Below are 16,631 nucleotides of genomic sequence, written 5' to 3' on the forward strand. Positions count from 1 at the left end.
CATCGGCCCAATCGACGTCAAAGCGAATCCAGTCAATGCGGCGTGTCTGGGGCCAGGCCTTGGGGTGCGCAAAGAGGCGGAACCTGAGCAGCATTTCCCGGCGGAATCTGATACCTCGTGCATCATTTGAAACTTCAGAAATGCTGAATGCCGTAACATCCAGGCTCAAAGTTTTCCATACAAACAGATGGATTCGAAGAAATAAATAAAAATTTATTGCTGTTAATGGGCGTAAAATGCACCCAGAAATGGAATGCGATTAGAATTAGTGTGCGCATGACTGAATATAACGTCGTTTGATAGACATCGGTTGCTTAAGTTTCTTACTTTAAAATAATTCCGGTAGCTTTAATCATGAACACCTGGTATATATGCCACTGATTACTTCATCTTCCTTCTGACTATACCTTCGGAGAGCATGATAATTAAAATGTCAAAATCGTATCCTTCAATAACAACTATCTTAGTAGACGTTTTATGTATAAGTCATTTGTTAGTGAGTTGTGCGTGGGACTGCGTAAGGCAGCTCCAGTTGTGCCTGGGTAGCACCAAGCGCACAGACGTTTAATTCCGGGCTGTGTATTAAGGGTGCATTCTACTCGGAGGATATTTTTTTTTGGCCACGAAATTCGAGGCAATCGTCGAAGGAACAACTTCGTGAGAAGCAGGCGTTAACATAAAATTGTGTGAGAGTACAGTCTTTCTTGTTCTTAAGGCCATTTCGTCTCCGTACATTTGTCACCGCGGTGAATTCTCGTTTGGTCAGTTAACAAGAATTCGCCGAATATTCGCGAGCTTAGTTTTTTTTTTTTTTTGGCTAGTGTAGAATCACCAACACATGCGAACAAAAAATAGAAAGTGGTAGGACGTATGACACATGCTCACCAACATTTGGAGGAAACCGGTCTTTCACAGCCGATGCCCTCATCTGTATCTGGAGCACTGTCCACATCGGTATCGTCTCGTTCGGCCCCGGCATGAGCTTCACGTATCTCCAAGTCCTGTGGCGGGCCAAGTGCACCGCCAGAAGTGCGGCCACTACGAGCGACAAAGCTCCGGCGAGCGCGTAGACAACGAGCAACATCGCTGGCATATAAAGACGTGGTCGGCTGAAGGTTTGTGACTTTCAACAGTGGCCACCGCTCGAGCTTCTATGCGGCGGTAGCCAGGTACACTCGCCGAGTGCTCTCTTCTGTGATGGCCAAACACGAGGACAAGCTCAGAGCGCTCCACTGAGCACTCCAGAGAGGTCCTCGACGAGTGTGCATAACCAGTCGGGCGAGGCGTATCTCATTTTTCTTTCTGACGGCAGAGCTCGTTCCCTCACCCCCCCCCCCCCCCCCCCCCCCACACCGCTTTTTCCGCTGCCCCCGTCTGCCAAACACATGCATCAGTAATTTGGAATACCAGCTCAGCGCTCTCGGTGCGTCTTGAGTCATTATTCGCAAAAGGAAAATAGCCGAGCGGCTCGTTCACGAACAACAACGGCCTAAAAGGGGAAAGAAGCTGAGGGATTTGTTTCTATTCTTTGATTTCGATGCTTTCCTTTCGGAGGGCTTGTGTTTTCCACTGACGTCTGTGTTCACTTCCTTGCCGCGGTCGTCTGATCTAGGAGCGATTAAAAGCCAGTCGGAAAGCACCCAGTAAGAAATCGCCTAGCATGTAAATAAAGTGGGAGGCTGGGAAAATTACGTCCCTTCAAGTGGACGGAGCAGCCACACCTTTTGAGAGAATGACGTCACAGGGGGATCTGCACCGAGAGTTCTGTTATTAGGATCGATTTAAGGACCGCCGCCCTTTGCTCCAGGGTGGCTGCACCAGCTTCTTCGTGGAAATATCAGCGTTACTCTTGTGCAGACAGTTCGCTCTCTGAGATGGATGTGGACGCGGTATGCGACGGCCTCGAAAGCGGCCGTAATTGCAGAGCCGTGCAACTCGCCTCTCCTTCACGAACAAGATGAGACCGAAATCAACTTCCATGACGGAGAAAGGGTATTCACCTAACGTGCACGCCGCTCAAGGTTTCGCGGTATCAGGGTTCATTCTAAGCGCACTTTGGAGTGCGATACTTCTTTCTTCCTTCCAGATTTTTCAACTCCGTTACAATGTCGTTGGCAAACAGAGAAAACAGGCAAAATTGGGGTGTGTCTGGTAATGCAATAACAAAAGAATTCTGAAGGCTTCTAATAACTGAAAATGTACGATCCGTTAAAAGACACAATACAGAATTTCGTCCGACGGTCGTCCGAAATAGCCTGTCTCCGGTCTCACTTTCACGCGGGGCAGGGGAATTACAAGGAAAAACTCGCAGTGACAAAGCGGGGATTTTTGTGCCGCATGTTTCGCAGAAATTTCAAACGGTAGTGAAATACAGCATTTAGTGTTGAAAAGTCTATTTCTTCGGCATAGTTGCGTCAAGATGATCAACGTCAAGAAACTCTGCCTAGCTAAAGCGCCATAAGCTTTCAACTCCTGCTGTAAGGCTCCTTAGTATAATTACATATATTTTTTTTTTTATTCAAATACCCTAAAGGCCCGAGCGGGCATTACATAGGGGGGAACAACAGAAAAAATTTCCGATGAGTACAAAATTCGTTGGCCGGGAACACATTGTTGAAAAGCATCAAACACTCAAAATATAAAGGCACATGACAAAGAACACTCAGGTTTCCTTCAAAAGCAGTGCTTCAACAAGAATGCAAAAATATGAAGGTTACAGCTCGAAGTGACGTTTTAGAGCGGTTACAAACGCTTCGTAATCATTGGCAGACGCAATGGTGCCAGGGAGCAGATTCCATTGACGGATGGCGATGAGGAGAGGCGAATGAAAGAAGAGATTAGTTCTAGCAAAAATGGGTTCTACTTTCAGTTGGTGATCAATGCGTGGGAATATCCGATGAGCCGGCTTGATATGGTACGAAGCAAAGGAAGAATGACTGTGATATAATTTGTAGAAAAATGACAGTATGGAAACCATTCTCCGTTTTTCGAGAAGAGGTAAATTTAGAACTTTTTTTATTTCAGTTACACTCGCTGATCGAGAGTAGTTCTTCGATATGAATCGGGCGGCTTTATTTTGCAGGGACTCCAATTTTGTTACTAGGTATGCTTGATGGGGGTTCCAGATCAAAGAGGCGTAATCCAATTTCGAGCGAACTAATGTAGTGTATGCTAATAGCTTTGTGCCTGGATTAGCTAAACGCAGGTTACGTCTGAGGAAGCCGAGTGTTTTGGAAGCTTTGTTAATAACTGTATCGATGTGCCTGTTCCATGAGAGGTCTGCTGCTAAATGCAAACCTAAATATTTTATGATGGGTGCCGATTCTACTCGCACATTGTTCAAATTGTAACGACAAGGTTCGGCGCTAGATATTGTGGTAAATCTAACAACTTTTGTTTTTGAGGTGTTAATCTCCATTTGCCATTGTGTGCACCAGTCATTAATTTTGTTAAGGTCTGATTGTAGACGAGTAGAGTCGGAAGGATCAGTAATCTGTCTGTATATCACGCAATCATCTGCAAATAATCTGACCGTGGAATTTAGGTTATTACTTATATCATTAATATAAACTAAGAACAAGATAGGTCCGAGTACAGACCCTTGCGGTACTCCAGATTTAACGGGGGAGAGGGACGATGAATGCCCATTAATAAAGACTGTTTGATACCGACTGGCCAAAAAACTCTTGATCCAAGAAATAATTTTAGGATTTAAGTTCAGATTCTGAAGTTTATTTATTAGACGTATGTGTGGGACTTTATCGAATGCTTTGGCGAAATCTACGAATACGGCGTCTATTATAGAGTGAGCATGAACTGCGTGATGAAGGTCAGTGATCAGTTCAAACAGCTGTGTTTCGCAAGATCGACCGTGTAAGAAGCCGTGCTGATTGACAAAAAAGAAGTTATGCTGTACCAGGTAACCCATGATGGCAGATGAGAGTATGTGCTCGAGCAACTTGCAGCTGATGTTAGTTAACGAAATGGGCCTGTAATTTGAAGGGTTAGAAGCATCGCCAGATTTAAAAACGGGAATGACACGTGCAATTTTCCAGTCCTTTGGAACACAACCTGTGTCAATGGATTGCTGAAAGATAGCAGCTAAGATGGGGCATATTGCAGGTTTTGCTATTTTGAGTAATTTAGGACATATCCCATCGAGGCCGGGTGCGGAGTTAGCGGATAGACGGTCTATGGCAGAGGATACGCCCTCTGGCGTGACAGTTATGTCGGGCATAGTTGAATGCAGCTTTGTAAATGTCAGGTCAGAAGGTAAAGGGCTCTCATCTGTGAACACTGAGCAAAAAAATTGGTTAAATTCCTCTGCTACCTCAGGGGAGGTAAGGAGCTTGCCTTCTTTAGTTATTGACACTGAGGAGTTGGAACTGTAATTTGGATTAACAACTCGCCAAAACTTTTTAGGATTGTTCTTTAACAGATGCGAAATGTCATGGTTATAAAACTTGTCTTTCGCGTCTTCAATTTCAGTTTTGCACAGTTGCGCATGTGTGCGGTATTGATTCCAATCGCGCGCAGATCCTGACACTTTATATTTCGCGAACAACCTTTTCTTTTTGTTTATACATCTTTTGACGCTCCTTGTGAACCATGTGCTTTCTGTAGATGTGGTGATGGTGAATTTGGGCACGTACTTATCTTTTAACAAAGTTAGTTTATCGCGAATGAGAGACCAGTTTTCATTGGCATCCCGTGAACTGAAAGAATGAAAAACATCGGCAGAAAATGATGATAGTTCATTGAGCAGCATATCAACATTTGCCCTGGCATAGTCAAATATAACTTTCTTTGCCTTTTCTGGTTTATTCCTGGCTACTGTGAAATCGCACTGCAAAATACTGTGGTCACTGACACCATCGAGCACGCTTACAGTTGCCTTGTCGGGTTCCGTTGTCAGAACAAGATCTAAAAGTGAATCACCACGCGTAGGTATGGAAACTAGTTGATGCAGATCAAAAAGTGAGAGCACATCCAGAAAATTCTGGCATTCACGCTTTCTTATGCCGTGAAGGGGGCTGCATGTCTGCCAATCAATATGCGGATAATTGAAATCACCTGCCAGGAATATTGGCGAGCGTGGAAATTTGTTCTGCACGTAAGTTAGAGATTCATTTAGGTTTTCAGGGAATTCCTCGTGCGAATCAGGTGGGCGATAGCAGACCCCAACGGCACAAGTTACTGATGGTGATAAACGCAATGCAACCCATAAAATTTCCAGACACGATCCTGTATCAACAACATAGGCTTGCAGGCTTTTCCTTACGGCGATCAACACCCCGCCACCGCGCGAGGTAATGCGATCTTTTCTAAATAATGAAAAATGGCTGGACAAAGATAGTTCAGAATCAGCAATATCGGGAGATAACCAGGTCTCTGTGCCCAGCACAAGGTCGGCTGAGCATGCTTCAACATAAGAACACACATTATCTTGTTTTGGAAGGAGGCTGCGGAAGTTTGACACTAAAATTGACAATGCTGAATTTATGGGTTTATTTTGTAGTCAGTGGTCCTCAGTGGTTGCGTCATGTTCAGGAGTGGTCATTTCACTAGCGCCGCTTTTGGGGACAGCAGCCACTTCTTTAGAGTCGCGCTTGGGGAGGGCAATCACTTCTTTAGTGGCGGAGTTAAACGAATACAGTGTGTTATTGAGAAGGAGCTTATCAAATAAGAGCTTATACTTTTCCCCAGGATTTCTAGTATTTCGGGCGAAGTCTCTGAGCTGTTTCCGAATAAACTGCATCCTAGGCGAGAAATCTTCCTCTATCCAAACGGAAGCGGAGTCGAGATCTTTTAATTTGGATGCATTTTTGAGAATGTTTGTCTTGTCTTTGAAATTTAAGAACTTCACAATTATTGGGCGGATGCTGTCCTGCCTTTGCTGTCCTATTCTGTGGGCACGTTCAATTTCGCCAATTGAAATGCCTAAGTTTTTGGTTACAAACTTAGTCACAACTTCTTCCGTATCCTTCCATGTTTCCGTTGTTTCCTCTTTAATACCTTTGAAGATCAAGTTATTTCTACGCATTCTGTTATTGAGGTCGTCAACAACTATGCTAGACTGACGCGTTTGTGTTGTTTCTATGCTTTGCAGCCTGTCTTGGGATTCTTTGATCATCGAGCCCAAGTTGTTGACTTCCTTAGAGACGTCGCTAACTACATCCGAGTTTTCTTCAAGTTTAGATAGGCGTCGTTTGATCTCTGTGACGCCCAACTGCAAGTCTTTGACCTTTCCAAGAATTTCTTTTTGGAACTTTTCACTGGATAATGTCATTTCTCTGATAGCAGCGAGAATTTGATCACATTTGTCAGGGCCAGGATTTGTCTCAATGTCCCCAGCACAGATCAGCAGGAGCCAAATACAAGAAATGGCTAAGGTCAGCCGACCAAGAACACATACGTTTGCAGTAGCTGATCCCGGGCAAAACAATACTGTTGAAAATGATACTGTTTCTCTGTCAAGCGGCACAAGACAACCAATTTGAACAAAACAACCAATTCGAGCACGGTATGTGCAAAGGTCGACACCCATCACCACAGCATTGACAGCTCAGAAAAACTCAATTGGGATTTGCAGCCAAAACAAAGGTAGTAATCTACCGAGCCTATGTATTTGCGTCCCACTCACCTACAGGTGTGAAGAACAGAAGTGGTTAGATGCAATAATTCGGCCGCAAATCCCACTCGGCAGCTGATCGTCTGTCTTTTTATAGCAGATCCAGGAGGGGCGCTGCCGCGGGCAGTGATGGCGCTTGCGCTGTGGGCTCTTTATGATGGGTGGTGTAGCGATGATCTGGCGGTGATTCAGTGAACACGTGGCGGCAGGTAGCTGCCACGAACCGTCGGTAGTCAGCAGATCCGTGCACGTTGCGCGTTCGCCGGACTCGTTCCGTCACTACAGGTGTGAAGAACAGAAGTGGTTAGATGCAATAATTCGGCCGCAAATCCCACTCGGCAGCTGATCGTCTGTCTTTTTATAGCAGATCCAGGAGGGGCGCTGCCGCGGGCAGTGATGATATATGTGCAGATGGCTGTACGTAGCAGCCAAATCTTGCTGAGACTCCAAGTGTAAATTTTATCAGCGTTATTTTTTCAAATGAGTAGGTTATGATAATATGGGTTCAAAAACATTACTCAAAGTAACTTTTGAGGAGTTTCAAACTTTGGCTGTGAAGTGGGAAATCTCAAATTATACCGAGATATTCTGGACAAAGCGCATTTTTCAGTTGGAAGTTGTTTATGAACGCTATTTTTATATGTCGTAAGACTGCATTATAACATTCAATAATATATCAGCAGATCTCCCCTCGGCAAGCTTCCATTTTTTTTTTTTTTACTATTAACGTGTTTCATCTCGCCAAAAACATTCCTCATTGCTTTTCCATGGCAGACTTAACTACTCGACACGAGAGATGGACAAGTTTTAAAACAAACATTTTGCTATAAATCGGAAGAAAGGACCATTATATTTAATATTTCCATGAAAGCCCCTGACAATATTCCGCAGTTGCCTCACAAGTAAAATTAATTTCCAACAGTCATGCACTTGAAAAAGCAGAACTTGAAATTTCAGAAGCACACAGGAAAATTACAGCCCCCTCTTCACTTCCATTGGTGCTTGCGCACTTTGGATGCACTCTTAGGAGTAGTGATAAGTGCCTAAAAGCGCTGTAGTACCTGTTAAAGTTAAAGAACAGCACGTTAAAGGCACTTTGTCGAGGTTCACCGCCGTAGTGCTAGTGGCCGCAGTAGCCGGAGGTTGGTTGTCACGGGAACCATCTGGAGGGCGGTTGCCGTTGAAGGAGGAAGGTATGGCGAGAGCGAAGGAATGCGCAACCGCAGGAAGGCTGCCACGGGAAGAATCTGGAAGGAGGTTACCGTGGAAGTGGGGAGAGTATGTCGAGAGTGAAGGAATGTGGCACGCTCCCCCTGCGGCGAATGCTGCGAAACGCGTCGCCCGAAGAGAATGGGCGGTTACGCCGCGCGCCTGGAGCGGCACTAGAAAAATGACTATGTGCGGAAAACAAAAACGAACGCTCCATAACTCTACATATTTCCATGCCGCTATCAAAATCTCTCTCTGAGTATATCGCGAAATGAAAATACCTCAACAGGTGCCACTGGATCTCGCGTTGAGCAGTCGTAACTGCCCGGTGAGGTTTTTTTTTTTTTACCGCAACCGTATAACGTGCTTACACTGATGATGATGATGATGAAGGCGTTTCAATTGGAACTAATACTGGCGGTCGGTCCCCCCATCCCGGGAGTCCATTGGACCTTGGAGCCGCTCTTGCCCTTTCGGTCAACTCCTGCGGAGCATTCGGGTCTAGCTGGACAGCGTTTTCTCCCACCGTTCAGTCGTCGGTTCTTTTATCTTTTTTATTACTTTTCAGTTTTGCCAGACTTATATCATGTGGCACTGACTTCCACATTTTTAAAGGTGCCGTAGAGGAGGAAAATGATGCGAATTTGACCGTACTTAATGTATAGCAACAAAGGTCCTAAAAGTAGCTGGGAATAAGCTTTTTGCCGCACTAAAGTCACTTCGATGGCTGCCACGTCACTGATTCCATTGTCGAATATATTGGGCTAATTTTCCTCATCAGCATGTTATTTTTTACGTTATCAAAGACATGATTTTTCAATAGCGATCTTGTGAAAATCTCGCGCAGCCCCAGCTACACGTCACCCAGCGTCAAACACGTGCGGTTGCAGTCCACCCCACGCACCTCGCACTCAGGTGTGCTTTGGTAACACTGCCAACTAGACAAGTGTGCATCCAGTGCACATGTCAAGTCCCCTTTTCTGTGGCATCCGGGCTCGAGCGGCGACACGCGGTCCGCCGTCAGTTGCCGTCCTGCCACACAATCAGGAAGGATACAAGCAGCGTCAGGCGGATGACGCTAGTTGAAGGAGTATTATCACCTTCCTGGCGACGCGGCGGCAGCAGACGTCGGGCCGCGTCTCACCGCTCGAGTCCGGATGCCACAGAAAAGGGCACGGAACATGTACGCCATCGTGGGACTTATGGTCGACAGCCTGGCGGCGTAAGATTTTCGGTCACTCGTTTTAGGTCTAACGCGCTCGGAAACCTGAGTTCTAAACAGCGCAGGTCCAATGAACATCGCTTTTGCAAATATAGACAATGCATAATTATTGCTTACGGCAGTTAAAATATTCCAGCAAAATGACCGAAATAACTGCAATAGTTTAAAATGGACTTTAGTTAGGAGGTCTTGCCGGTTTTCTACATTAGCGCCCGGTGACGTTACACTGACGAGAAAATCTTTTGAACTCGGTACGTCTGGTAATAAATGTTGCTTAAAATGATTCAAGCATCGGGTGCAGGGCGCATTACACGTGACCATTACGAGCCTTGCCCATCCAGTTTGGTGGGCCCGGTGCCAGGCGCGTTCTGCTTGTTTGGAGGTGTGTAGTCGAAAGGTAAAGAGGGGTGAAGTAGCGTGTGTGAGTACACCGTGTTTATAGGCGCGATTCGTACAGCAGACTGACCGTGGGAGCGTGAGCACCGGAGGGTCTCGCTCGGGAACGACAGTTTGCAGTGTCCGATGACAGCGATGCACATAAAGACAAAACAGAGGCTACGCGGGCTTCCGGTAGGTATCATTTAACACGTTCGCGTTCTCACGGGGTGCGCACAAGTGTACGCAATCCACGATACAATGTACGCATCAGATAAGACGGTCATAAACCCTGAAATAAGGCTCCTGTCGCAGAAAACTATTAACAGCCACTTGGCGCCACGGTCCGCACTTTCAGCGTTGCCTCAGGCTGCCAGAATCTCCTGCTCAGAGAACGCGCGGTTCTCTGAGAAGGAAACTATAGTCCAGAGTTCAGCATTCAGCCACGTATTGCAGTAGAATACGTGGCAGCGCCTACAGAGGTCTGCATTAAGCTGGTAGCAGTAAAGTGGCCTGATTCTTTAGAAGCAAAGTGGTTTATTAGAACTTAGCCGGATACACGAATAAAGCAAACTCGATCATAAAATTGTTCAGAGGATCTTCCCGGCGTCGGAGGACAGTGCTGACGCGTCTCGTTCTATCGGCGTCTCTCATTCGTCTCTCCTCATGGGCCTCGCTCGAAGCTTGATCGCTTGCTGTTCTCCCCAGCGCGCCTGTCGGCGGATCACCTACTTCTCGGAAGTTCTCGCTCGTTGCCCGCCTGATGCCGAGGCTTGGGGAGTTTAGATTGAGAGTCCAGATGCGGGCGCGGGCACGCCTCGTGAACGCGTAGTATATGTAGCACGGCGTCGAACGTCCTGGGCTGTGGTCTCTGTTTTGACAGGCTTCAGAACGAATGCGCAGCCGATCCCCCGTCAGCGTGGCTCGAAGGCAGCCCCCCAAGCGTTGTTCCGCTCGGCGCTCACCGGAGAGACAGTCGTGAACAAAATGAATCTTGCCGAACAATGGCTCAAGTGGTCAAAGACGTGGTTACAACTGAGCTCCAGTACTGGATCGTCCCACAGAAACCAAAGAATGCCCTACTGGTTACATCCCGTTCGAACAACAAAGAAAAGTTGACCAAAGTGATTCAGAGTGACTTAACACGTGCTCCCTTGGCTTGAAGGAAATGGAGATGAAGCATTCACAGGAAGGAGTTGTCACATCGTCATCGCCGTAGCCAATAGCTAACATCAGAAGGAACTCGGAGTGAACGACACAATAAAAGGTAAAGTTGAAATAAAAAGGCCCAAGAAGAAGTACCAACAGACAAAAAATTGGGGGTATCTCTGAAGACATCTCAGAAAAACAGATCGTGACCCCGAGGAGGACCTCACCCCTGTTCACGCATGGAAAGGTAAAGAAGGCAAGACGACTTACATTGAACTGACCAAAAAAGCCTTCGAAGCCTTGAAGGGCAAGACAAAAGTCAGTGCCATATGGCCAAGACGTCCAATTTACGATGACACATTCGAGACCCGTTGCAAAACTACGCACAGCTCGGGGAAGTTGCGAAGTTTTGCAGTAATGAGACTAGACGTGTTGACTACGGAGAAACACACCACGTCAGGCAGTGCAGAAACGCTACGAAGCACTGCAAGCAAGGCGAGTGCAAAAAAGGGAGTGCCAGCAGAGATAAGGAGTTACTCATTCTGCAGCCTCGCATGCCAAACCTACAGGGCAGCAAAAGTAAGTGTTCGAGACAAGGCAGCTCGTAGCAAAGCTGTAGGCTCGAAGACTAAGGAAGTTTGAACTTGCGCACAAGAACAGAGCACATTAAAGGAGACACTTAAGACCACTCACAATCCGTAAACGGAAGACATTTTGGCATCAAAGCGCAGAAAAAAAGTATGACTGAAGAAGTGACCATAATCCTTGGAAGATCTTTCAGTGTGACTGAAGACCTTACCAGCAATGTCACAGGACTTCAAAAAGATATCACGCTAATTCAAGAACCATATGCCCAAGAGAACAAGATCATTGGTTTCCCATTAAAAGACAGAAAAGTATATCAACGCGACAATCCTAAGGTAGCCGTAATCATTCATAATCATAATATAGGTATTTCCTTTATTATAGGTATAGCTATTTCGAATCATTGTAATGCCCAAGTTAATAGTGATGCCACCTATTATTACAAACCGTGTAATGAATCTAGTAAATAGTTACATTCAACCAACTGATTGTATTCCTGGTACTTTAACCACAGCTGAAAAATATTTCGATAACATATAATCGGACCCGATAATAATATCAGGAGACTTTAATAGTGAAAAAATACCTTCGGGTGGCCAGTTTAGCGACAAGAAAACATCGGAGGTTCTGGAGTTCATTACGAGAAATAATTTCATCCTACTTAATGATCTAATCCATCTCCCGACTTCTGAGACAGCCAATGGTCACAGTTGGATTCACCTGACTTGAAGCTCATTAACAACAGCAAGATCGCAGTTGAATGAGAAGTCGTGGACATTCTCAACAGTATCGATCACAAATATATCAAGACAATATAATTTCAAGATCAGTCACTCGCCGTTAAAAGACTAACCAAAATGGGTGAGTTTGCAGTGCTTAACGAGAATAAATGGCTATTCAAGTAGGGAGCCAAACAATAAGGTCAAAAGCTCAGCTGGACTTAGTCATACGAACGCTGTACATACCACAAACTTATTATATTAACAAAAAATTCTCCAAGATCATAAGATGGGAAAAAGAAGGGAAAAGGTGGGGAATGAAGAAAAGAAAACGCGAAATGGGAATGAAGGGAAACGGAGAAAGGGGAGAAAATGAAAAAGAGGAAGAGGGAAAAGGACAGATGCAGTGTCCTCTCACATGAGTGGCTATCCATAGTCGCAAGATGGTAAGCATATCAGGTAGTGGCACTATGCCACTTCATTAGCCTAGAATTTAGAAGACATGTCCGGACACAGCGGCCACTGTAGCTGCATTGTTTTCCTCCCGTATCGCTGAGCTTCACACAAACAGCTTTACAAAACAACAACTCAGCAAGGCACACCAAATAGTACCATTTAGTAGCTTCGCGCGAAAAATAAAGAGGGGGAAGAAGAAGGAAAAGAAACGAAAGAAAAAAAGAAAAGAAAAATAAGAATAAAAACAAACAAAGTAAAAAGGACGGGCACGCAGCTCATTCTTCGTAACAAAGTTTCTAGATAATTTAGTTTAATTTTTTTTGGCAATAAATTCTACTCATTTCAGAGAACTATTTAACATGATAATCCAAATACTTCACAAACATACACTCTGTTTTAGCCATATATAACTGATTACCTATACACATATCGTTTACAAGTACTTGCTACATATCACCAACAACTACAAGCCTAAAATACACACTTCCAATAAACAAAAAAAAAGGAACAGGGCAGGAAAAAGAAAGGAAAAGAGTAGAAAAGAAAAAATTTGAGAAAACTTGTATTCAGGGAGGATGGGGGAGGGTATTGATCCTTTAAAGTTTTTTTCAGTGAGCCAGCATATCCAGCAAGTAGCCGAACTAAATGCACAGCACCTAACATATCATGGACCTGTGAAACCAGTTTCCCACCCCCTCCTGTTGAACAGCAATCGACTTTGTATAAAGGAGCCACTATTCATTTTCTCGTTGCCATTGTATCAGAACCAACGGTGTTTCATCAATAAACCTCCCCGTTGGGCCTGTTCTCGGCTGTTGTTGCGCTAATGATGGTAGACACAATTTTTTTCGAAATTTTATTTGCTTCAGGCACACTTTTTATTTTTTGATTAGCTTAAACTTGCTATATCTAGTGTCACTGGCGTGACATTTTTATTTTTGTTGTTTTTGATGAACAACAAAAATGGTTCTCCTATTCAGACTCACTGCCCAGCTCTCACGCTCTTTCTGTACTCCCTCCCTTACACCGGCCGGCATCTGCAGTGCGCGATAGGATCGAGGGTCCGCTCGCAGGTGTGAAATGTACAGCAGAGACGCCGTTCGGTGTCGACCACGCGGCTCCCGACTGTGTGGCTGCCAATTAAGAACGCCACGCATGCAGTGGCCTTTGTTTGTTGTTTCCTCGGGCGCTGCCTTTCGGGTGTCTGCTGCTTTCTCTGCGTGATTTATCATTTTTCCCCGAAGTTCAGCCTTGGTGTTTCTGCTTCTTTGGGCAGCCTAAAAGAAATGAAAAATAGCAATGTCCCCCCCCCCCCCCCCCGAACCACCTTTCAGGCACAACGGGCTCATAGAACCGACAGCTGCAGAGGGGGCTCAAGGCTCCAACTCTCAGTCGAGCGAGCCCGTTGTGCCTTAAAGGCGGCGCGGGGCGGGCATTATTATTTTTCATACTTTTTAGGCTGGCTGCTGGACGTTGACTTCCCTTTTCTGTTACAAACCTGATGCTTCATTCCTAATGGGGGTGTTGATTATGATGGTTTTTTTATGGTGCATGGACAGGTATGACCGAAGGGTGTCATTGCACAAGGTATTACACAAGCCGGTTCAGACCATTACGCTAGAAATGGGGTACATCTTTAATTCCTGTAGCAGGTAGAAAATAAAGTCACTCACAATAATCTGCATGGCCAATGGGCTCAGAGTATGTCCGGCCGCTTCGCCGATGTCTTAGTTCGCATGCTCTTTACACGCTACTGGCATATGTCCACGATGTTGGCAGTCGATAGGATGTTTTATAAAGCAGAATACCAGTGCTCTTGATCAAGAAGCGGCTTTACTGTCATCTAGAAAAATGTTGCCCAACAAATGCTAGCCGTCAGTTGAGGGCTTTTTTTTAATCCGAGCTCAATATTCAAATTGCAGGCAAATACCACTTAAAGTAACTTTACCTAATACACCCACAAAGAAGCTGCCTTTAGAGGCAGTTTCGTAAAGAAAAAAAAAAGGAGCCTTGAAGAGCTCATGAAACGCTCACAGTGCAAAGAAAGGAAAAAATAAAGACGTCTTGTTCGCTTTTGCGAGTGATCACCTAGGTAGCCGGAGACACAGTTGGGCCATCCACATTCCTCAAAGAACCAGTTGTCATTAGCTGCGCTAACTTGTCGCGATTGTAAAAGCCCAATAAAATTGCGACTGGCCTGGCGAAGATTCGCCTCCCCGCTAGAATGGAGATAGTTCAGAAAACAAATTAATAACGCTAGTTTAGGCCATTCGTTGCGGCTTTGAAGCTGGATGTGCCGTGTTATGTGTAGCCCAAAAACCTCACTATGGTGGTGAAGTTTGATAAACGTTAGGGTCTTTCAGCGGATGAGTTAGCATATTCATTCGGGGGTATATATCTGTCACACAACTGAAGGAAAGCGCACTGCACGCGATGAGTCGTAACAGGTGATAAGGATGAGAATTTTGAGAGCGTGCTGATGACAACACGGTAGCAAGATCATGTCTTGCGAGTACAGCCGTAGAATAATAATAAGGAAGTGCAGTTCGGAAAACATAATAATTCGTTAAGGGCTAACTCTAGACACTGCATATGCCCGTTGTTGCGAATGACGCTTTCAGTCGCCGCGACAGGCAGAGCGCTGGCGCATGTTTGGGCAGCAATACGCATCTACCGTTACGCACGTGTAGCTTATCAAACAATCAAAAGTCAGTGTGAATCAAATTTTCACCTTCTAATGCACAGTGCGGGATGCGGTCTTATCTGCGTTTTCCTTCGCTGCACGGCGGCACAACAAAAAGAAAAAAAAATGCGGAGCTCATAACTGGGAGTTGAATGCGCAGCGTTCCCCGCCTCGTCTTTACTTTTTCAGGCGCATGTGTCGATTCTAGTAATGCACTTCGACTATCGGCTTACCCACAACAGCACTACGACCGTCGGCATTCAGAAAAAGAAGCCGTACGTTGAATGGCGCCTGTCGTCGCTGTGAGTCTTTTCTATCTGGATCCTTACAGAACAGCCGGCGATGATGGGCAGAGTCAAGAGATCACTAGATTACTCGGCCGTCCCCCTCTGTTCGTTCTCGCCTTGTGATACCCTTGGCAGGAGCCGTGGTCACTTACGGCACTTCATAGCGGCGGAGCGAGCCAAACCCCGTGTCTTTTATCGTGTCTGACTCGTCAACTGACACGAACACGTGATCCACAAAGGGAGCGGAAGGGCGAGCCTAGCGCTCGTGTATTCGCCGACACAGGCGCGACCGCCTGAGCCAACATCCGTTTCATTTGTTTGCTCCGCACCGTTCTAAGGATGTGCAACGCCTTTACGCCGTGGAAGAGAACTTAGCCACCCGCCGAAAAGCGTGGCGAAGAATACTGCTTTGGTCACGGTCTCTGCACGGTATTTCAGGTTGGTAATGCCTTCACTCTTCATGGTCGGTGGTAAGTCGAGACACTCCGATAAATATGGTCCTGTAGTCAAAACTGAACACCCACTTGAATTGTTAAATTGGTTGCAATGGACACTCTGACAAGGACCTTTTTTAAGAAAACGTGCAGCATGCTTTACTATTACATAAAAAAAAATATTTATTTCTACTTTTAGTGTTTGCAGTATAAAATGTACCTTGTTTTTTTTTTGTATGTGTGTTGTTGAAAGTTACAATTTAGGAACTCTATTCTAGTAAACGCTTAACGCAACCAGCATAGTCAGATGCGCTGCTACAGTAATGGTGCCAGGAATATTTCAGCAGCACTGCGCAACTACGCTGTTTTTATTATGATGCGTGCAGTAGACTTGAATTAACTTCACGCTCTTGCACATTAGAAACTTGCCCATTCATTACCTAGAGCTTCATATTTCAGCCAACAATTGTTCGTTTCCTTCTCTTCAGAGGTGCGCACCTCAATATCTGTGTGTGCACGCTTTATGCGCATATTGCTTTCGAACATATGCCTTTACACGAACTATGTGCTGAATGTTTGCTTAGTTGCTGTATATGCTCCAGGCGGAGCGAGATGCAAGCTATGTGTAGCAGTGAGTGCTTCATTATGGACAGCTCCTCTTCCAATAGCATGCACAGTAGCTGGCGTTTCGATTGCTTGCAAATCCATTTCCCCAGACTGCTGTATCTTAACGTAGATGAGACGCTTTTTTGCGCTATTCTGCCTTTTGTGGGGCAAAAATGTAACTTCACCAGCATATTACGCAAAAAATTCGAACCACGGCATCATACGTATGAGCACCTCCTGCTCGCAACTCTATCTACGATCAGTTTGGTTACTTC

The 16,631-nt window shown here is 45.4% G+C and overlaps 2 protein-coding genes across 3 annotated transcripts in view; one reads left to right on the forward strand and one right to left on the reverse strand.

Annotated features, from left to right (window-relative positions):
• LOC149351787 (cytochrome P450 4c3-like) overlaps positions 1-1,250 on the reverse strand; it is a 28,660-nt gene extending 27,410 nt beyond the window's left edge. The window contains exon 1 of the mRNA XM_089581119.1: positions 886-1,250. Within this exon, the coding sequence (XP_089437245.1) occupies positions 886-1,093 (208 nt within the window). The 5' untranslated portion in view covers positions 1,094-1,250. The remainder of the gene's footprint in view (positions 1-885) is intronic.
• Positions 1,251-15,492: 14,242 nt separating this feature from the next.
• Positions 15,493-16,631, forward strand: part of LOC149351789 (cytochrome P450 4c3-like) — a 30,599-nt gene continuing 29,460 nt past the window's right edge. Inside the window, exon 1 of one of the 2 annotated variants that reach the window (XM_089581116.1) lies at positions 15,493-15,754. The gene's annotated coding sequence lies outside the window, so the exon portion shown is untranslated. The remainder of the gene's footprint in view (positions 15,755-16,631) is intronic. The other variant, XM_089581117.1, reaches the window with a different exon arrangement.

Source organism: Amblyomma mixtum, chromosome 3 (assembly GCF_055824585.1).
Source record: "Amblyomma mixtum isolate Tamu chromosome 3, ASM5582458v1, whole genome shotgun sequence".
Taxonomy (NCBI): domain Eukaryota; kingdom Metazoa; phylum Arthropoda; class Arachnida; order Ixodida; family Ixodidae; genus Amblyomma; species Amblyomma mixtum.